The 21,686-nt window shown below is 45.8% G+C and overlaps 1 protein-coding gene and 1 long non-coding RNA gene across 4 annotated transcripts; one reads left to right on the top strand and one right to left on the bottom strand.

Moving 5' to 3' along the window:
• Nucleotides 1–3,010: 3,010 nt before the first annotated feature.
• Nucleotides 3,011–21,314, top strand: LOC114002039. Of its 3 annotated transcripts, XR_005564885.1 has the most exons (7): nt 3,011–3,186; nt 5,559–5,792; nt 7,768–7,924; nt 12,469–13,672; nt 19,545–19,671; nt 20,131–20,410; nt 20,889–21,314. XR_005564885.1 is itself a non-coding variant. In XM_027747723.2 (4 exons), coding segments are annotated over exons 2-4 (603 nt in total). In that variant the 5' UTR covers nt 18,904–19,013; nt 19,545–19,669; the 3' UTR covers nt 21,210–21,314. The 3 variants fall into 3 exon arrangements, 1 of the variants encoding a protein (XP_027603524.1); XR_005564886.1 differs by lacking the exon at nt 7,768–7,924; XM_027747723.2 differs by lacking the exons at nt 3,011–3,186; nt 5,559–5,792; nt 7,768–7,924; nt 12,469–13,672 and adding an exon at nt 18,904–19,013.
• Nucleotides 12,339–18,876, bottom strand: LOC114002040. The gene is made up of 3 exons (XR_003545745.2): nt 18,754–18,876; nt 13,656–13,813; nt 12,339–12,582 (listed from the first exon to the last, which is right to left on the bottom strand). It is a non-coding gene; the product is annotated as an uncharacterized LOC114002040 (long non-coding RNA).
• Nucleotides 21,315–21,686: the final 372 nt, after the last annotated feature.

Here is a 21,686-nt window from a genome sequence, read left to right on the forward strand (position 1 = left end):
TTGACTCTTATAGATTTAGACAGCAGAGGAAAAAATGGCTTTTCTGAGAGATTTGAAAAAAAGACTTTCTGGTTGTGTTGGTGACACACCAAGGTTGGTGTCTCAGGGATTCACAGAAAAATAATTTTCATTTTTATTTTCTTTTGAATAGTTTTATTTTATTCAGTGTTGTGCGGGAAACATATCTGTTGTCACTCCAAAATTCTTCCAGCTGGGGGATGTTGAAATCTATGTTCCGAATTCTTGGGTATTTCTACAATGTGCTCAAAAATACAGTTTTCCATGGAGCAAACTGGCAAATACCATGAAATCTCATAAGAATGTACTGAATGGCCCATGTCAGTGGAAAGTACTTCACATGTTGCCAGAGATATTTTGAGGCAGAAACGATTAAAAAAAATTCCAAATCCCAAACTCCCAAACAAATAATTTCCCATCCACTTAGAGTTCCTTACTGCTTCCCTCTGAAAAAATTACAGGAATCAAACCCAACAGATATAATTAATCCCATATTAGCAACATGAGAGGATGCTGCCAGAGCAGGCAGGGGAAGGTGTGCCACCAGCACCCTGACCACTGGGACATTGGACTGGAAGCTTTCTGCCACACTGAGGACTTGCTTTTAAACTTTCTTCTTGTAGTATTCTTCTGCTCAGTCATTGGTTTCTCCATTGACTACATTGCCATACCAAAAATCATGTTTTTTCCTAATCTGTCTGCCTGGACATATTTCTGGGTGTTTGTTTTGTACCAGTATAAAATTTGCCTGTCAAAAAGCTACAGGAAATATTCAGCTTTACAGCTGAGAAAATTGTTGGTCATTTGTTGTGATCTAACCTAGAAGAAGGAATTTTTCCCTGCAGAAATTATGCTTTAGTGGTGTTAGTGGACACTTTATCCCAGGGCTGTTTTTTGAACACTTCCAGGGACGGTGATCCCACCATTTCCCTGGGCAGGGCATTCCAATGCTTGACCACCCTTACCATGAAGAAATCTTCCCTAATATCCAATCTCAGTTCCCTGAGGCAACTTGAGTCTGTTTTATCTTGTCCTATCTCCTGTTACCTGGGAGAAGAGACCAACCTCACCTGGCTCCCCCCTCCTGTCAGGGAGCTGTAAAGGGTAAGAAGGTCCCCCCTGAGCCTCCTTCCCTCCAGGCTGAGCCCCCCCAGCTCCCTCAGCTGCTCCTGGTGTTCCAGACCCTTCCCCAGCTCCGTTGCCCTTCTCTGGGCACATTCCCATTCCTCTTGCTAGATGTTTCTTCTTCATATGTAAACCCTGGAATTTAATCCCACAGCCTAAACAACAGCCATTAATCTGCAGGCACATACAGACCTTCCTTCTTGACTCACATTTGCTTTCCTTTGATGATTGTTTTAGATGCATCTGTGTTTGCTTTAGGACCCAGACCAGAGCTATGTACTCTTAGCATTTGCTGGGGCTCATCCTGAGGTCTTCCATGTGTTGTTTTCACTAACATCCTGGTTGTATCCTGCAGAAAAAAATAAATATCCAGCATTGGAAATACCATGTGTCCAGCAGGATCATACATCTGTATTATACAGCCCAGCAGTGGGGTTCCCTTTTTCTGGGAACTCTTTGTACTGGGAAAAGTAGTGCCAAGGCAGTGAGATTGATTTATGTCACCAATAGAAACCAAACACTCGTGGCAACATTTCACAAACAACAAACAGCTCCAAGGGCCTTGGTATGGAGGTGACTAATGCTGCTGTCCCTGAGTCCCCACAGCTCCCTCCCTCTGGGAACAGGCACAGGGAACAAAGTCTGGACATGCTGTGCCACCCTGAATGGGGTCAGGGACCAGGTTGGGCTGGTCATCCCACCTGCAAGTCTTAACTTTGAGTGTGGTGGTGAATGAAGTGACCCGAGATATTTTCAGGAAGCAAAGGAACACAACAGATTAAAGGATGTAGAGTTTTTTTTAATAAAATAGCTAAAAGAACCTCCCTGCCAGTAACCTGGGAAAGTAAATGTGGGGGCACACACTCATCCTGTTCCTGCAGTCAGGTTTTGGTGGTCCTCAGACGTGTGGTGGTGGCTGCAGCTGCCCACAGGCTCCCAGGGTAGTTAAACCCTCAGTGGCCACTGGAGCCTTTCTTACATTTTTACATTAATCCACTTTGTCTCACTGCCAGGATGATATACATTTTCCCCATCCTCATTTTCCTCATCCTGGCTGTTCCACCCTCAGAGTTTTAATCCCCCTGTTAGTCCCTGTGTCCTTTGCCTATATGACTGGACTCATGCAAGGCTTTTTTGAGTGGTTTTGCCTCCTACTATTGATCCTAATCCAGCTGCCTGGGAAAAAAAAAACTCTGCAAGTCCAATGTGTCTGGACTTGCATTGCAACAAATGTCTCTGCACCACCAGAGAGGATCAGATCAAAGTGCACATCCCGGGCCAGGGCTCCTTCCCAACTTGCTGCTGTGAATTAATGCACCGTGTATAGACACTGAGCTCTGCCTGACTCAGCCAAGATGTGGCGTCTGCATCTCTGAGAACACCACATGTGTTCATTGCATTTAATACAGTCACATCTTAGCTTATAATATGAGAGATCAAACCCTTCCAGGTGAGCAGGGAGCAGCAGGAAGGAGCTGTTTGCTGGCGGTTTCCGCTCCCTGTGCCGAGCGGTGTCTGTTGTGCAGCCAGGGCTCGGATCTGCCGGGTCCCTGGAGCCTCTCAGCTCTGCACATGGAAGGGGTGGGCAGGGCTGTCTCCTCCTGGCCGGATCAAAGACCTGTGAACATCTGCTGGGGGGTCAGTGCAGCCCTTCTTCTCCACCTCGGCCCCGGCACGAGCTCCGTGTGCAACCACAAACCCAGCCACGCATCAGGAGGATATCCCCGAGATGGGAAACATAAGGATTTAAGTGACAGGTGTGGGTTGGGGAAGCTTTACGCAGCCAAAACTTCAGAGCACAAAGAAGCACCTTTCTTCTCTGGGTGCTTGTATTTGATCATCTTTTTTTTTTTTTTTTTGAGGTTTGAAATTCCCGCAGGATTTTCCGCTTGAAGCACAAGGGTGAAAGAACAGCACCTAAACAATCCTTTTGTTTGCTATGCCTGTGCTGATGGAGAGGTCAAGGATCTAATTCACTGGATGGTGTGATTGCCACAGCTATAATAATTCCAGAAGGGGATGTAAGCTATTAACCATGCCGAGGTAGGAAATCCAGGGATCAGGAGTTAAGTGGGTGTATTAAACATTTTACTTGAGGTTCAGATGTCACATGGAAGAACACAGAGCCTTGAAGTGACATCCAGACCAGCTGATGGCTTGGATGGGGCCCCAGGCAATCTGATCTAGTGGGTGGCACCTCTGCCCATGGCAGGAGATTGGAACTTGAGATCTTTAAGGTCCCCTCCAAGTCAAACCATTCTGTGATTTTATAGTTCTGTGAAGAAACCAGTTTGCACATCCCTGGAACCACGTTGATCGCTCCAACAGGGAATGTGGCACTTCCAGGTGTTGTTGCAGGAAAGGAAAATAGCCGTTGCAAGAGGCCTATATTCAGCATTTCTGGTTAGAACAGCATGAAAAGAACAGATTTCCTCTCTCTCAAAAACCTGAAGAGAACTAAGTGGCTTTTGCAAAATGGTCACCAAGAAGCCTACAGAGAGAAATTCAGCTCAAGAGAAAATCCACAGGGTAAAATCATGACCCAGTGAAGGCAAAGGGACAGTAAAAGGAAGGTGTATTTGAGCAGTGTTACACACTCATGTGCCAGAGGCTTTTCTCCACTTCTGAGGCAGCAAAAAGATGGTTTTAGCATTTTCTGACATTAATTGAAAATGCACTAGTGGCTGAGAGCAAACATTAGCTCTTGGTCTTGAGAAATTTCCTTTGCCACAAACATAATTGCAATACAAACTGAAACACCCAAATAAATGTTAGAACGTTTAAAAATCACAAAGCCTTCCCTTTTTCCACTTTTCTTCTGCAACAAATTAAAAGCATGAGAAATTTCCCCCGAAGACACAAACATTAAGAAATCATTCGGCAAATGACTTTTTTTTTTCAAGTCTGGCATCTCTAGCCTGGGGAGAGCTTTGGAAAGGTCACAGGAATTAGTCCCATGGACTGCCTCTCTTCAAGCCTAGGGGGGTAAATCTGTGGATCTGGGGCATGGTGGTTCTGGGCTGGCAAGGACAAGAAGGCAGATTGCAGGAATGTTGCCTGTTCTCTGCCAGGTGAGTTGTGCCACCTCCTCACCTTCAGCACGTGCAGAGATACCTTTGCTCCAGGAGGCACCTGAGAGTGTGTTTAAGTCTCATTGCACAGGAATGTAAATCCTTTTCCTAGAGATCTCTCCTGAACAGTGGCCAGGAATGATGACATGAGCTTGTTGTACTGACTTGGGACAGAGACAGGAGCACACCCTGAGTGCCAGGAAGCCTGGGAGTGCCAGCAAGTCTGGCCCCTCAGGCTCCCGTGCTCTGAGGATGGACAGACTCTGCCCAGCAGGTCAGAAGGAGGCAGCAGGTTTCACACTCTGCCTTCTCAGCACACATCCCACAGCTCACAGCACCAGCCTTGGCACATTCCCCTTCAGCAGGACAAAATTGGATATGCAGGACAGACAAGAACCAAGGTGTTCAAAGCTCACTTTTAGCAGGCTACGTGCAGATCATGGAGCTCATCTTTAGGTGCCTGAGTTTAAAATAAAATCTTTATGTGTACCATAATCTCTTCTGAGCACAATAATTTCTTCTCAGAGGCAGAAGGTCCCTCCTGTTTCAGTCAGAGAGACCTGTGCAGATTCTGCATCCTTGTGCCTCTAAATTATCTCTCTCTCACAATAAACATGGGGATGTGCAGACACATTTTTATCTTTACTTCTCCTGGGTGCTAAGCTAAGGACCCAAGAGTACTGTGTTTTGTGAAAGATCAAGTGTTGCAGTGTGAGAAATAAAATACCCAGCCCTAAGGCATTGCTCATTGTCCCCTTCTTGGTGGTGGCTGGCTCTTTGTTGTTGCTGTCAGACATTAAAATGCTGCTGGGATTGGTGTCCCTCAGATTCGGGACTGGTGTCCCTCAGAATCCCAAACACATGTGGGGTTCCCTATGTTAAGTGAAATTTTTATGGGGAAAATATTAAGATGAAGTATTACGTGTCCAGCCACCAGAAAGAATATTCCGTGCCCAGAAGGAAAAAGAAGGGTCATTTCAAATAAATAATTGCCAGACTTTGTATCATCCATAAACCCACATATTCTCCACGGGACAAGGGTGGAACTGTAATCCCCCTGAGAGTGACAAGTGTGGTCTTCCCAGGGCAGGCAAACGTGGGCCCAAGTTTCCTAAAAGTCATCTGTTTTGCCATTTATGGCTTCGTGTGAGCTTGAAAAACTGTTGCAGCTGTTTTCACCCCCGTGGACTTGCTCTGCCACATGCTTAGGGAGGATGGCCCGAGTGAGGCTGAGAGCCAGGGGTGTGCCACCAGGGCTGCCACAGATGGCCACCAAGCAAGGCACAAGGTGGAATATTTTCCCATAACCCCCAGCTTTGAGATTCTTTCTCATTTCCCCTCCAGGCAGGAGCTGGAATCTCAGCATATCACACTGGGTGTAACCTACAGAAACTCCCTCCCCAGCAGATGAAGTGAGTCAGTCCAGGTGTTACGTGGACTTCGAAGCCTCCTGGCCTAGGAGGACCTCCCTTCTTGACTGAACAGAAGAAAAACATGAAGCAGAACCAAAAAACCCCTGGCCCTCACTGCAGGCAGAAGGGAAATGTCACAGGCCCACGAGTCACTGCAAAAAAACAGGTAAATAAATAAAAAGTCCAAAGCTGCCTTTTATTTTCTGGTGGAGCAAGACAGAATCAAGTGTCTGTGCAACCAAAGAGTGAAATGGAGTTTGAGCAAAACTAGTTTTATATCCATTCACACTAAAGAACGGATTTAAGTTCAGCCAAGGTCTTCTAGCTCTCTAACAGCACTGATTTCCACTCAGGGAGAACAAATACAGCTTTGCTCACATAAGAATAATAATGTCTCAGTCTTTTCTCGAGCAACTTTGCCACACATTAGCCAGAGGGAGGGAGCTAAAGCTTGTGATGGAAATAACTCTCATCAAGAACAAGTGCTTGAGGGGCTTAGAAATGTGATTTTATTAACTTTCTGTCAGTTTTCAGTGCAGGATAAATGTCCACTTAAGAACATTAGCGATGCCTTCCCCCAGAAGAGACATTTGCAGGACTTTGCTCTTCCCAATCTTCTCACCAGCTGCTTGGTAAAAGAACACGCAGTTGGAAGGGCTGTGAAAGGATGGAAGAGGAGGCAATGTGCACCAAACCTGTCAAGGGCTGTATTTCAGCTCCATTTGCACCAAGATTTGAGGAGCTGATGCCCAGAGCAGGAAGGGGAACAGCATTCAGGGCAAGGAGGGGCTGTGAGAAATCCCAGGGTGGAGCAGGCACTCACTGGACAGTTCAAATGGTTTGTTTTGAGAAGGAAGCAGGAGCCTTGTTGGCACATCAGGGATGCAGCAGCTCACAGCTGGGAGTGCAGGGTTTGGCACAGCACGGACAGAGACAGATCCCACCTGCAGGAACAAGAGTCAGGTGTGAGGAAAAAATGGTTTTAACAGACTGAGCTTAACACTACTGAGTTAGAGCTTGTATCAAAGCTCACCGAGAGCCTGGACACTGGGAGATAGGGACAGTCTGTTCATTTATTATGCACTTAATTGATTCATTTCCTGGCTGAAAGAATAAAATGGGTCCTGAATCCCACTGGGGGTTCTGGGTGCTGTAACTGAGCTCAGCATTCAGGACTTTCAGCTTGAAGATTGTGCCATCAGTCTGTAAAATTTACATTTAATTAATGCTTAATGCTCCCCACTCTGGGACAGGGTGGTGCCCCAGGAACAAGGGTAAAATATCTCCTCACAGCACCTTTGGAAGCAGGATCTGGGACATAATGTCAATGCACCTGATGACCTCCTGTGCCACAGTCAGGAGATCTTCTCTTGGTACCAGCTCCACGTCCCCATCTCCTCTCAACAGCAGAGGTTTTGTATTCCCGGGTGTGTATCTAGAAAATAATCCATCCTTGCTAAATTTCCAGAGGGCCCACTGTGATGGGAGAACCAGGGCTGTGGGGAGAGGACAATCCTTGGTCTGTCCCCACACAGGGACCACAGAGGGAAGGAAGGGTTTTAACCCCCTGAATTCCCTTCTGCCTTGGTAGAACACCCTGCTTTTGAAATACTCTTCTGACATTCAAAGCCCTTCATCTGTTTATTTTTAACAGCTAACATTTTCTGAACTTAAATGTCATCTCAGCTGGATTCCCAGAGCTTAAATCATTCTGGTCCCATAACCACTCTTTTATGCTTTAGCACATATTTTGAATTAGCTAAATAAGATTTCACTGGGCTGTCAGTGACTGTCGGTTGTGATGCTTTTGACTTCCAGTTGCAAAATGTGTGCAGGTTCAAGGGGCAGCAGAGTAAGGATATTTAGAGTGTGAATTAGACTTTTAATAGACAAAAAATACTCAGAAGATGGGACTCATAAATGACTTTAGATATGCAGCCATAATTATTACATGCATTCGATTCCTGTATACATATATAGGGATTTTTAGGAGGCTGGTTTCCATGGTAACTTCTTTACTGCATTGTCCATATGTTGCTTCTGAAATTCTTTTTTCCTTAATGGAAAATTACATCCATGGACAAGGATGGCATTTGTAAATCTCCCAAAAAAGCAGTAATTTTCTTCCCAAACGTCATCAGCTGTGTAATGGAAGTCTTTGAAGTTTGATTCTCCCCCCTTGTCAGTTCACCAAGCAAGAGACGTGAACTGCATCCAAACCTTCCCTCCCTGCCTCCAAACCTTTGCCTTGCCTTGCTGGAATCCTGCCTGGCTGCAAATTCCCTGACTTTGCCACGGGTGAGTGTGAACTCACTTCTCTGGGAGTGGATGCATTTGGACTGGAATGGCTTCACACAGCCAGAGGGCAGGGTCAGATGGGATATTGGGAAGGAATTCTTCCCTGGGAGGGTGGGGAGGCCCTGGCACAGGTTGCCCAGAGAAGCTGTGGCTGCTCCAGCCCTGGAAGTGTCCAAGGCCAGGTTGGAGCAACCTGGGCCAGTGGAAGGTGTCCTCATGGTGGGGGAGTTGAAACGAGATGGTCTTTTAAAGTGCCTTCCAACCCAACTCCTTCTATCATTCTATGAAAGGAAAACAAGATTTCCAAATGCAGAAAGGAAACTGGTTCTGAAAATTGCTGTGGAGCAGGATTGTTGTCTTCCCTGTAGCTCAGTGTGTCAAAGGTGTACAAGCCCAAAGAGCTGGGGAGCAGAATCAGCTCAGCTCCAGGTGCCTGCACAGCTGGGAACACCAGCTCTGCTCCCAGGGCAGCAAATTAGAGCCACCCATAGGCACACCAGTACTTTTTGATGTGTTTTTTGTTGGTTTTAAACCTTCAAACAGTTATTTCAAGGTTTTAGCATTCCTCTATTCATCTCTTGTGGATGGGGAAAAAAAAAACAAACCCAAACTCAGCTACCTGCACTGTTGCAACCAATTGCTTGGCCTGGTCTGTTTTTGAAGTTTAAGACAAGGGATTAGGAATCCACAACAGAAAACTCCAGCACTGGGGCTCATAGAGCAATTCCCTGAGCCAGGAGCCAGACTGGCCTGTCTGGTGTGTCCACGCTCAGACTGTGCCTCAGCATTTCATTGCTGCCACCAGCCACGAGCACAGGCACATCTGTAAAATATGGATTTCACCGAGACTGGATTAAGGGTGGATTTAACTTTGTGTATTTGAAGTTTACCAAAAACCCAGAGACATTTAAATGCATTTTTAACCTCATTTTTCCCAGCAATTTCTGATTAACGGCTCTGGCTTGGAAGCAACTGCCTTTATATACCTAAAGAGTCCATGAATGCTGGCTTTGCAGAAACCTTGCACAGCTGCACTTCTGTTTTACATTGGAAAGGTTTGACACCTCAGCAGTATAAAGTTATAGGTTTTATCCCTAAAACTTCCCAAATGCAGTTTCCATTATTAACACGATTGTGACAGCCATAGTTTGTTTATATTGCCTCACCTGGGGCACATAAACTTAAAGGACTGAAAATACCTCCCTGCAATAAAAGAATTTTATGTAATTGCTACCTCTTGCTGTAAGGGACAGCTGGCCTTTGAAAGTTGGGAACTCATTTACGTCACTGAAGGAAAATGTAAGCCTGGGGTTTAAATGACTGTAATTTATGTTTCTGAAGCTCAAAATATAAATATGGTTTCCAAAGGGCAAATACCTTTCCAAACAAACTAATACTCATAATTCATCTTGGAGAGTGGATATGTCTACAGTCTCCTTATGGGAGGCTTTCAATGGCTGTGGTTGTTTCCTTTTGATACTTATTTTCTTATTATCTCTGGTTTGCTATTCCCAAGGTTGAAATTTCTACTGACACCTTCCTAATTCAGCTGTTTTCAGTGTTTCCCATCCTCATCCCTGTGCAGTCACCAGGGACTCATCCCAAAGATGCCACCCATTGTCGGGGGGGCTCTGACCAGTCCAGCCCACCAGGTATATGTGGCAATGTCTGGTCACCAAAGTCTCTTTTTAGAGCACTAAAAATGACTAATTTATTGTGGCTGGACAAAAATCAGTGAGTGGAATAGCCAGAAATCACCCTGCAGTTCTTGTGCTGAGGATTTTTTTGTCACTCTCTCTCAGCATGTGTCTGAACATCATTTATATGTTTTGGGTTTAGGGCCCTATTCCAAACAGCTGTTGCTTGTTTAGCTGTTTAATTTTTTTTTTTCCTTGTTTTTAATTTATAACACTGAAAATCTCCCTGGAATGGACTGACACCAGAAATGTTTGTTCTACTCTTCGGAGGGAAGCACCCACCCATGGTCCATGCTTTTGTGATTTACAAATTCACCAACATTTATTATGGCATTGCAAAACAACAGTGACAAAAAGAAATTCAACCACAGCTCCCTCACAGCAAATTCCAGGCTCTGCAAGCTTGTATCCCATCATCACAGGGGAGCCTGCATCCATTTGGATGGTTTATTTCCAAATCTCATTTCTGGTATGATCATGCTCTGCCTTGGCTCCATCCAGAGTTTGTCATTTGCTTTTAATATATGTTCAGATATAGCCATGACATAAAAACAATTAATCTCATTTTCATAGTTTTCAGGAGTTTGGTTGTGCTCGGTGGAGAGGAGCAAATGGCAGATTTTCTCAGTCTTGGGTTGTGTAAGTGTGAACACTGAAATCAGGTTTCTAGTGCAAGGAGACCATGGCAGGTGAATCCAAATTTCACCTGAGCACTGTGTGGGTGAACTGGATTACTTCCTTAAAAGCACATTTTTGGGCAAAAGTGAGCACAACTGCAGACAAAGTATATCCAGTTAAATGAGGCTGGATATTCAGGTCCTCCTTGTGTTTTGCTGGAGCTTTATTTAATGGATTAGCCCCGGTGTTTGGGAATGCTGTGGCTCACCAGGGACCTGCTGTGGGACAAAATGTTCCTTCTCCATGGAGGTTTTCCCCTGTCATGCAGAGATGTGGGCACACACACACAGAGGGAGGGAGGCAGGCGGGATCCTGGCTGTGACACAAGCCCTCAGCACTTCGCAGGCTGACCCTTGATGACGGATTATTGTCCCTTCAGAACCATAGTGGGAGAATTGAGGCGGGAATTTGGGAAAAACACAGAAGTGGCTTTAGCAAATGTGCTCAAGCCCTGCTCCCCAGTGAGCAGGGGAGCCTGAACGCAAGCCCAGTCCTTCCTTCCCAGCACAAGTGCAGCCCCCGGGATGTGCCGTCATGTCCCGGGAATGTGCTTCCTGGACACGCTGCATCCACCTCCCTCCGGCTCCATCCACCTCCCTCCGCTCGCCGTCCCGGGGCTGCCGGGACCGTCCCTCTCTCCGGGCTGGCTGAGCTGCAGGGACACCCCGCGCTGGGAGGCACAGAAGGACCAGGAACAAGGGGCTCGACCCTTTTTCACGTGAATTTTTGGAGGAGCAGAGCTGCTGCAGTGGGGGATAGTGGGTGTGTCAAAACCTCGCAGCCCGACTGATGCCGGGATGCCCCGAGGGCAGCTATGGACCCAATTCCAGCTGCACCATCAGAACTCTGCCAGTGTTAAAAGAGCAAACCTGGGTGAAGGCCAAATGTTTCAAGGAGCTGCTGCACCCACGGGTAGTTCCCTGGCAGGAAAATCACAGATGCCAAATCACAGGATCCCAGAATGGCTTGGGTTGGAAGGAATTTTAAAGCTCTCCCAGTTCCATGGGCAAGGTCACCTTCCACTGGACCAGGTTGCTCAATGAAGAATATATTCCTTAAAATAAATGGAATGGTGAACTGAACCATCCAGTGTGAACCACTGGTCTCTGCCATGTGTGCAGAGAGGTGGTGATGGAGTTGGCAACCCAAAAAGCAATTTCCTTTCTCACTCCCCTTCCAGGGCTGGATGTCACAGGATGCAATGGAAATTTAATGTTTCTAAGAGGACACTGTAATGAGGAGGTTTTCCCTTCCCACTGATGGGACTGATGGAGGTGACTGCCACAATCAGGGACTGCTATCAAGGTCCAGACAAGTATTTTCCAGTCCTCTGGTACCTTTTCTTCTCTACCTGCTCAAAAACAGCTGCAGATGCTGAGATTTTAAAGCCCAGCCCTTAAGATGTAACGTAGTTGAAATGTCCATAAACACCTTGAGTCTCTTTAGGGATGTCTGTGCTTGCCAAAGTCTGCAGCTCACTGGTGTGTCTCATTATTCGTGGTGCTTCCCCCTCCTGCAGCCCATGATTATGTGTGAACTGCAGGAAAAAAAAAGCATTTAAAGACTTCAGTACAACCTCAATGCCTTAACTGAAAAAGTAGTTGAAGAAACTCTAATTTAATAAAAAGGTTGAAAATCTTTGATATTATTTAAGATGACCTCAAGACTTGGAACCTGTCTTGAACTGCAGCTTTTTTCCAGCATTGGCTGGAAAAAAAAATCAGATACTGAATGATATTGAAATATTATCTGAATGTTTTTTCCTTATTCTTTTATATTAATAACCCAAGAGCACCAACTGCTCAGCTGAAATCTGAACAATAATCACCAGATTCTGTGTTTTATGACTGAAATAAATCTGATTAGAAAACAGGAAAAAAAAGTCAATAAAACTAGCGGCACGATTCACCAGAATGAAAATTCACTGATGGAAATAGGTTGCTTATAGGAGTCAAATTCTGGTTTTGAGTAGAAATACATATTGCACAGCTGACCAGGAATCCACTAAAATGGATCCAGGCTATTAATCAGCAGATATCTTCTCTCTGTGTGTGTGTATGTTAAGAAGATGACAAGGTACTTGATCTAGAAGAGTTCCAAGGGTATATAAAAGGCAATATTTTCTTGGATTTTGACCATAACAGAAATTAATTTTCTCTTCTTTTTCAGGGCTGGTGTCCCACGGTGTGGTTTGTCCTTGCTCTGCCCACAAAAGTGCTCAGGAGCAACAACCCACCCCCAGATCGTGGGGATCCCTTTCTCCTTTCTCCAGCGAGGTTATTCCTGTCAATACCAAACAAGAAGAGACACTTATCATTTTAGGGACTTTTCCACCATTTATCTTCCCACTCCCTCTCTCCCCTGCACAGGTGTACACTTGTTCCAGTCACTTTTCTCCAGGGGCAGAACCTGTTTTCCTGGGGGACAGGAATGCTGACCCGCCTGCCTTCTGCTTCGAGCATCCATCACACCCAGCCTCTGTGTCCCCTGGAGTCTTAATTTTCCTCTTGACAGCAAAGACAAATGAATCCCCCAGGGCTCTTTGCTCATGTCTACTCAAGGATTCTGTGACATTTCTTGAAGATGTCCTGGTTTTTAAACACACAATGAGTTTTCTTTCCACTGCCACCTACTACTGTGAAGGTGGAGAGAGATTTGCTTCAAGAAAACCTTATGGTGCCAATCCCTGCCACATCCTCTCTCTCTGCTTTCTGCTCTGGGCTGCTTCTGCTTCCCAGATGTTGCCAGCTGTAATGCTTTTCCTGTATTTAGGGTTGTCCTGCACAGATACAGTGACACTTCATTTTGAGGTGGAACAACCAAAAGAAAATATATTTTATTTTTCAGTGTTTTTTCAATCCAAGTTTTTCCCAACTCACCCTGAAATCTGACTTTTGGCTTCCCCAACACCAAACCACCAACTCCCAAATGGTGGGAAGTATTCCCATGAATATTCTCCAGTCTCTAGGATTAGCTCACTCTCTCTGACCTCCATGACCACAACATGAGAGGCTGGGAGCTGCTGTTTGAATCATCATCAAACCAAAGGCAAGGGGTGGTTTGTGTGTTGTTTGGGGTGATAGTTCCACTGGGTTGTTCCAGGTGATACAAGGAAACACGTGACACTGGGAACATTTGCTGTCAGGACAGCACATAGGAATCACCCACTTTGCCAAAAGACAGTTGGACAGATAATCTCCCTCATATTAATTAATTTTAGACTTTTAATAGCTTTTAAGGCTTTTTTTGGTGCCTTATTTCTAAGATATTTCTGGAAATGACAGCCATGTTTGTAAGAGTCTCAAAGACAACTTCTGTCCCTGTTCTGGGAACAGAGCAAAGCGATGGTCACCCACCTGCCAGCCCCTCACAGGTAGGTTATCCTCTGCAAAACAGCACCTTGAACAAAACTCTCCTTCTCTCCAGCCACATGGAATGGACTTGAACTCCACATCCCCCCTGGGGAGGCAGGTAGGCAACAAAAGGAACCAGGAGCTGGTTTTGTTATTGAAATCTGCAGGGAAATAGGGACAAAGCAGCTTCAATTCCCCCATTTTCTCATTTTGGAGAGCTTGCCTTTGCAATACAGCTTTTTAATGTTATCCTTGATAAAAATGTCCTTCCCTTCATTCCCCTACTCCCAGAGAAAGCTCCCTGCAGTATCACACATGGAGATTGCACTGGGAATACAGAACACCCTGATCTGCAAGGAGCACTGCCAGCCCTGGCTATGGTCAAACCCCACAAAAAACAAAGGCACTCTCTGGCCAGATGCATTTGGATTTTGAGAGAGAGAAGAACGTGGTCGCCACTTTCCAGCTTCTCTTGGCACAAGGATTTTCCAGTCAGCCAGGACATCCTGAGGATGGGAAGCAGCACAGGACCACCTGTGTGCTGGCTGTGCTCAGCAGCTGACACGTCCCTCCGAGCACCAGCCTTTCCAAACACAGCCCTGAGGTTACACAAAGTGGATTTGATCCCACCTTGGTGACCCCAGGGCTGCCAGGAGACCTTCTTCTGCATCGGAACGAGCTCCTTGTTCACATGAATCATAGAATGGTTTGGGTTGGAAGGGACTTTTAAAGGTCATCTAATCCAACCCCCAAATGAAAATGCTGCAGTCTGGGCACGCTACCCTACAAACTCTCTGTTGAATGCAATAATCACACTCTGGATAGCTCTCAGTTACTCTGCAAAGGGAAAAAGAAACCTCTCTAAAACCCACTGCTTTGTCCTTTTACCGTTTCTGTACGTGGTGCTTAACATATATTGAATAATTTAAACAATCCACACGCCATAACACGCCCTCGAATGTTTAGTTGAGCGTCCCCAAAATTTGCTTTGCATGTTTATCCCTCCATTTGTTTAGGAACATAAATGTTCCCTGACTTCGCCCTGTGCCTTTCAGCATTATTTTATGGAAATTCCGATTTCCTGCACTGAAAGAAGCCCTGATGATAATGAGAGGCTTGAAGCGTTTCAAGCAACAACAACAACAAAAAAGCAGTTTGAGTCAATTCTGCGTTTTGTTCTTAATCAAAACTGGTTGTGTGCGTTTGCATCGACAATGAGCTGAGCACACAATGCTCCATATGGGCTTGGCTGCTGGCATTCTGTGAATGGCAGGAGCCACTGAAAGAGCTCCCTGGTTTTCAAAGATTTAGGGATGACCTTGTGAAAGTGTCATTTGTCACTGCCTTGTCCGGAATCACTAGAAAAATCCCTGGAAACAAGCTGTGGAATTGCAGAGCCCAATTCTCACAGGCCAGAGCAGCACAGCAGCACTTACTGACTGAGAAACAGCAGGAAATAAGAAACTGGAAGCCTTTAATGGAGCCCCAAAAGATTTTCTTTTCATGATTCTTTATCTGGATGTTGCTCTTCCACTTCAGATGTTACTCATTTTTCTGACACGTTATTATACCAAGTCCACCGTCAATAGGAATGCAAACAAGCTATGGTCCATTAACCTGGACACCTATTTGCAATTCTAAAGGGCCTGAAACACTTGGAAACAACCCACAAACTTTTACTGTTCCCCAGTTCAGGCCTGATCTCGCACAACCCCCCTGCACGGTGATTCCGGTCCAGTTGCACCCAGGAGGGGGGATCCACATCCGTGCCATTTTAGGACCAGCTCCCCATTTTTGAGCACATTAACAGCCCACAGAAGGGCTGTGGTGCACAGACTTTGCAGGTCTGTTCTGCAGAGCATGAACAATTAGGAGAAATAGGGACATTGAGTCCCACAGGCATCCCCAGACGTGCTGTCGTGAGTTGCTGGACAAGTTCTGCTCAGGAAGGATTGATTTCCACTCATTTTGGTCTTGTGGCTGTGAGAGGCTTGCGAAACCTTTCACCTTCTTTCCCCGGAGTCATATATATTTTATGAGAAATTTAAGAATTACCTCTTATTAAAATGGGGATAGTGTAATTACCAATAAAAAGCAGATGTTATGGCACGACTAATGCTCGAAAATGTGTGTGCAGCAAGCACAACGTGCCAGCACATCTAGGTTTTTCACTGAGATAATAAACATTGTCTTTGTTGAAACGAACTGGCCAAGTCTCAGAGGTCTGAAGTCGCAGGGAAATCGCTGTGGAAAATGCTGGAAGGTTCCACAAAAGGTCAGCTTGGCTCCCACTGATCCCAGCACCAAAATGTAACTCCAGAAGGCTGAAGGGGAGACTCCCCATCCCTGTCCACCTTGACCATGTCAGGAGGGGTCTGGAAAGGTGTCCTGTGAAAGCACCCTGACCCTCTGTGCTGAGAGCATCCTTCCCCTACAGGCTCTAATGAGCCATAATTAGTGAGGTCCCCAGCACCTCCAGCACCTCTCAAGGGTCCACAGCCCACCTGCAGCAGTCAAGATCCTTCCCTTGGATCCCTCCCAAGGATTTTGGCAAGGCGTGCCGGGAGCGATCCGCGTAGGCTGACTTTTGAAACAGGAACATGCAAACAGCATGGAAATGGAGTTCAACAAATCTGCTCAGGCAATCCCAGGGTTCACAAACTTCTGCTCAGCTCAAAACTTCCTCTCTCTTCCTTTCCTGAAAATTGCATTTGTTGCTCTCTACAATGAGCTGAAAGGAGGTTGTGGTGAGCTGAGGGTCGGCCTCTTCTCCCGGAGAACCAGAGATAGCACAGGGGGATACAGCCTTGAGTTGCACCAGGGGAGGTTCAGGTTGGACATTAGGAAAAACTTCCTCACTGAAAGAGTGGTTAAACATTGGAACAGGCTGCCCAGGGAAGTGTTCCAAAACCAAGTAGTCATGGCACTTTGACTGGGGATATTCAGTCGTTAAGTTGGACTTGATGATCTCAGAGGTATTTTCCAACCTTAACAATTCTATGACTCTGTTATTTTTTGGCATAAAAGAATCTTTAAAGACACACTCGGCTTGCAAAAGAGCCTTTGCAGCTCAGGAGGAGTGTTTGGATATTGGGATGTGGGTGTAAATCTGGGGACACAGGGAGGATCTGTGCCTTGGATGGGGGAGGCTGCCAGGGCAGCGGGAGCTGGAGGTGGGAGCTCAACAAGCAGGGGTGCAGGAGGGCATGCAGGGGGGGCCTGTGGGACTCAATGTCCCTATTTCTCCTAGTTGTTCATGCTCTGCAGAGCAGACCTGCAAAGTCTGTGCACCACAGCCCTTGTGGGTGCTGTTAATGTGCTCAAAAATGGGGAGCTGGTCCTAAAATGGCACGGATGTGGATCCCCCCTCCTGGGTGCAACTGGACCGGAATCACCGTGCAGGGGGGTTGTGTGAAATCAGGCCTGAACTGGGGAACAGTAAAAGTTTGTGGGTTGTTTCCAAGTGTTTCAGACCCTTTAGAATTGCAAATAGGTGTCCAGGAGGGCCTGGGACACCACAGCAGCCATGGGCTGGTGCTCAACCCTGCCTTCTCATCTTCAAATCCCAAGTTTTGGAGTCTTTGAGTTCTCCTCTGTCCCAAAGCCCATGCCCTGCCCAAAGCCCGGTGGTTCAGGGTGTGCTGGAGGCAGCAGAGACATCCCCATTTTTTCCTTAAGTCCCTCCCACCTTTCCTCTGCACACAAATGCCATATTTCAATTTATAGAGGTAAAAAAAAAAAAGTAAAGTCTCCAAATCCTCAGACTGTTGTTGGCCCTGTGGGAGTGTGAGCTCACTGGAGGAAGCTCCGGCCCTGGGCTGGGATGTGCTGCAGGCTGGGGGGGTTTGTTCATGCTGGTTTGTACCAGAATTAGCTCTGCCATTCTGAGGAATGAAACCAAGGCGTGTGCACGAGCAGCCTTGACAGCAATTAGTTCTGGCAGAATCTTTGTGGCAATGAATTTCAATGATGTTGGGGTTTTGGGTGCCTGAACACTTCATTAGCTGCTGGTCTATCACACTGATGCAGCTGAGAAATCACATTATAATAAACCACTTTTTACTGCAGGCAGCAACCAGGATAATAAATGGGATGAATAATAATACAGGCCATTCAAAACTGTTCCTGTGCTATAGAGCTCTGGAATTTCAGTAAATAGATCAAATAGTATGCAGGGATGAATCTTATTCTGAATTTCTCCATTACCCAGGTATTTATGAGCATATGTCAGAGGAGCTGCTTCAGTCTATTACACTTGCCAGTTAAACTCTGAAATACATACATGTTGAGGCAGCAATAAGAAAAATCATCTATGATTTAGCAAAAAAATATTTTAAGTCTAAATGGAGAAAAATAGATGATAACTATTTCAGTGTGAAATATCACTGTGTCTGTTTCTATATATTTACATTCTTTTTTTTAAAGTAGGGAAAGACATTATCTAGAAAATAACTTAAAAAGCACAACAATACATGAATTAAAAATACCTTAAAAGGTACAACTGAGGCATTCTCATGCTTTCTTCTGGGTTTATAAACCAGAAATGCATTATTATATGGGCAGATACTGGGAGAGCAACTCAGCATAAGCTGATAGTGATAGGACAGGGAGGAATGGTTTTAAACAAAAAATGGAGAGATTCAGATCAGATGTTAGGAAGAAATTCTTTAGTCAGAGGGCGGGGAGGCCCTGGCACAGGTTGTCCAGAGAAGCTGTGGCTGCCCCATCCCTGGAAGTGTCCAAGGCCAGGTTGGACGGGGCTTGGAGCAACCTGGGCTGGTGGAAGGTGTCCCTGCCCATGGCAGGGGGTGGAACTGGATGATATTTAAGTTCCCTTCCAACCCAAACCATTCTGTGATTCTAGGATTATATCACAGTAAAATGGAATGTTCCTTACCCCTGTCTTTGCAGGGTTTGGTATGAAAATGAGAAAATAAGCACGAATCTGATGCTGTTTCTGTTAAAATTTATCCTCTGGAATGTGTCACTTTGGCTGCTGGTTGCTTGGTTGGAAGTCCATCTGACAGGCTCTCCCTCACCAGTGAAGGAGGTGGAGGAAGGTGCTCTCTGCTGTACCAGGGCTGATCTCAGCAGTTCTTACCTCACTGGCAGGGATAAAAGCAAATGATGCTTCTTTAGATAGAAGCCAGGCCATCTGTGAGCATCCCAGTAAAGCCTGGATGGCCACAAGACTGTCCTGGGGAGCAGGAAAGGGTCAGCTCTGCCAGCAGGGAGCTGGGGGTGGGTGGGGTGTTCCCCCTTTGTGATGCTACCCCAGAACCCCATTCCCATGGCAGCCAGAGACATGGGATGATTCTCTCCCCTCTGGCTTTCCCTTCTTGGATTCTTCCTGAATATTTGGTAACTATAAAAATGTCTTTTCTTCTCACCCTGGTGAACAGGTGGGTGGCATTTATGTCACCCAATGTGGAGACTCAGGCCCATTTGAATGAGATATTTGTAAGATATCCTTTAAATGCAAAAAACCTCCTTAGAGACAGGGCTTCAGATAAGAAAAAAAGCAGAAGAAAATAAATGTGGATGGGGAATTAACAGCACCAGAGTGGCAAACAGCCAAGAGCAGATGAATTTTCTAGTACAAAAATATTCATGTGTGTTTATCTATAACAGCAAGATGACCTTTTCTTCCCCAGTGAAATAGTGTCTTATGGCAGTGATGATCTGATAAATTAGCCTTTCAAATAAAGACTGACATAAAAGTGGAGTTGAATTGAAATATCAATTTCAAACTCTTTCAGAGACCTGAATTGCATCTGCCTGTTTTTGTTGTGTGGAAAATCAAAAAGAATGTATCTGGAGGAGAGGAGGATTCTACAGGTTGGTGGGTTTTTTTCAGGCTTTACCCAAATTTTAATGTTCTTCCATTTCCAGAATGCTCACAAGCACTGCTGATCTACCAAGATTTTCAGGAGACCATAAATCACCCTAAATAGCCCAAGCCTGTGGGAGTTCCTTGTTTTTGGCCTGGAATCTGCCAAGGCAGCTCATGAAAGCTGATGTAAGTTAAACCTCAAATGAGGTACAAACACTGTCTCTGTGGGCCATGGTTTCATAGAGTGCCAAACTAGTAGGCTATGGAAAAGCAGGTAGCAGGGTGTGGAGACTTTGTTTTTCAAGCTTTATTCTTGCTGCTTTTCATCAACACAGAGAAAACATCAAACATCACATTTTTCTGGTGTGAACTGCCGAAGCCTGCTTGAGAGGAATTAACTTGGTATTTACATTTAATTAAAAACCCTACATGAGGAAACATTTTAAGACTGAAGAAGAAAGACAATGTGAAATCCTTGTGATCCTCAGGCTTCTGACTGGCCTCATTCTCCCCCAGCAGTGGCCGAGGTGCCAGGCCCTGGGTGTGCAGCAGAACAGATTAACATTGGTGGTTGATTTTGCTTGTGGCTCTTGCCCATTGACAGCATCATTTTATCATATTTAATTAAATACAAATTCATTTCAGGACCTTCCAGGAGGATAAAACCACATCCCTGTCACCCAGCCCAGGAGTCTCGGAGCACATCCTGCTGAACGCAGACAGTTCTGAAGACTTCAGTACCAACCTCCTGCTTTGCAATGAGCCATTCCCAGATTCCCTGGTGCTGGATCTTGCATACCTGCCCTACTACAGAACCTGTCACGTCTGTATCAGCCCATCTTCCCGCTCTGCATCATCACACACCCTCACAGACGCAGAAGAAAGCTCCGATGAAGGCAAGGCTGACACCAAGCAGGATGAGAAAGTGAGTTATTCAGCCACCTCCACAGGATATTTTCTGTACTGCAGAGCATATGAAGAGCTTCTGGGCCAACCACCCACACATGGATTAACTGTATGGTTAAATTGGGCTAAACACCTGCAAATTAGGGGAGGTGAACTCCCATTTAATGTTTCTCAAAGGGGTAGGAAGGGAGGAAGAGAAGCAGGCGCATCTCACACCACACTGTTCCTCAAAGTTAGGGCCTTAGGAACAAAGTGATGTCTTGTGCCCTGAAAACATGATGCAGGAGCAGAGCTATCTGCAAGGAGGAGATACCTAAGGCAGCCCTGGCAAGGTCCCTGTCCCTTGAAACAACCTGTGGACCCCAGACTCCTGCTGTGTGGGACACTGCTGCTCTGATGGGATCTGTCCCACTGCTGTCCCTGCTGTGTCCCCAGGGGCAGTGCAGTTCCCATCTCTTGAGCCCTTAGCTCTTGGTCCTGCACATATTTTTTTTCAGAGCATCCCACCAAGTCTGGAGTTGAGCAAGAGGACAATTTCTCCTCCAACCCACGGAAAGAAACCATCCCAGCAGCTCCCATCAGGAGCCAGCACCTCCGAACTCTGCCCGCCCTCCTCCCCCAGCAGGCTCCCACCCCTGAGCCAGCCCCTTCCCCGCAGCGGCTACTTCCCTTACTACAGGACAGAGGGAGAGATCTGCACTCGCCCAGCTCATGGAAAGGGGTCCTTCACTGGGACAGAGGGTCTGGAGACCAAGGAGGGAAGGCAGAGAGGAGGAGCAGGTATTTGGAGTCTTGGTGCCAGCTGCTTGGTGTGCTGAGAAGAAAGCAGGGGTGTTGTGAACAACATGAAAATCTGCATGAATATGAAATATGAGTATTCATGGATTGGATATGAAATAAAAATATTCATTCTCTATAACAAAGCAACAAGTGATAACCTAGACTGTGTAATGACAACAGAAAGAAGTAGAGCAGGAACTGACTGATCTGGGGAAATCCAAATAAATTTGCTCTAGAGGTGAGGAAGAGAAGTGTTTTGCTGTGGCTAATCCCAAAGGAGAGATGCTTACTCAAGGGATGTGCAGCTATGGGAAATGGCTAATGGGGAAAGAAAAAAAAGGAATTATTTAAATCTAAAGTGCTTGGAGGAATTAAGCAGAGACATAATTTCCAGTAGGGATTGGGAAATACATTTCCTTTCCTCCTCACTACAATCCTTCCATTGTTTTACTGGCATCTGTTAGACCTGGTTACTGTGCACAACAGCCATACACAGGAGAAAAAAAAAAAAAATT

The sequence above is a fragment of the Pipra filicauda genome, unplaced genomic scaffold (genome assembly GCF_003945595.2).
Source record: "Pipra filicauda isolate LSUMZ 115617 unplaced genomic scaffold, ASM394559v2 scaffold381_size687511_pilon, whole genome shotgun sequence".
Taxonomy (NCBI): Eukaryota; Metazoa; Chordata; class Aves; order Passeriformes; family Pipridae; genus Pipra; species Pipra filicauda.

What these genes read in the sequence shown, in the direction of transcription:
- LOC114002039 (XM_027747723.2), top strand. An exon ending in ACACCAAGCAGGATGAGAAA is followed by an intron (nt 20,411 to 20,888) that starts GTGAGTTATTCA and finishes ATTTTTTTTCAG; the next exon opens with AGCATCCCACCAAGTCTGGA.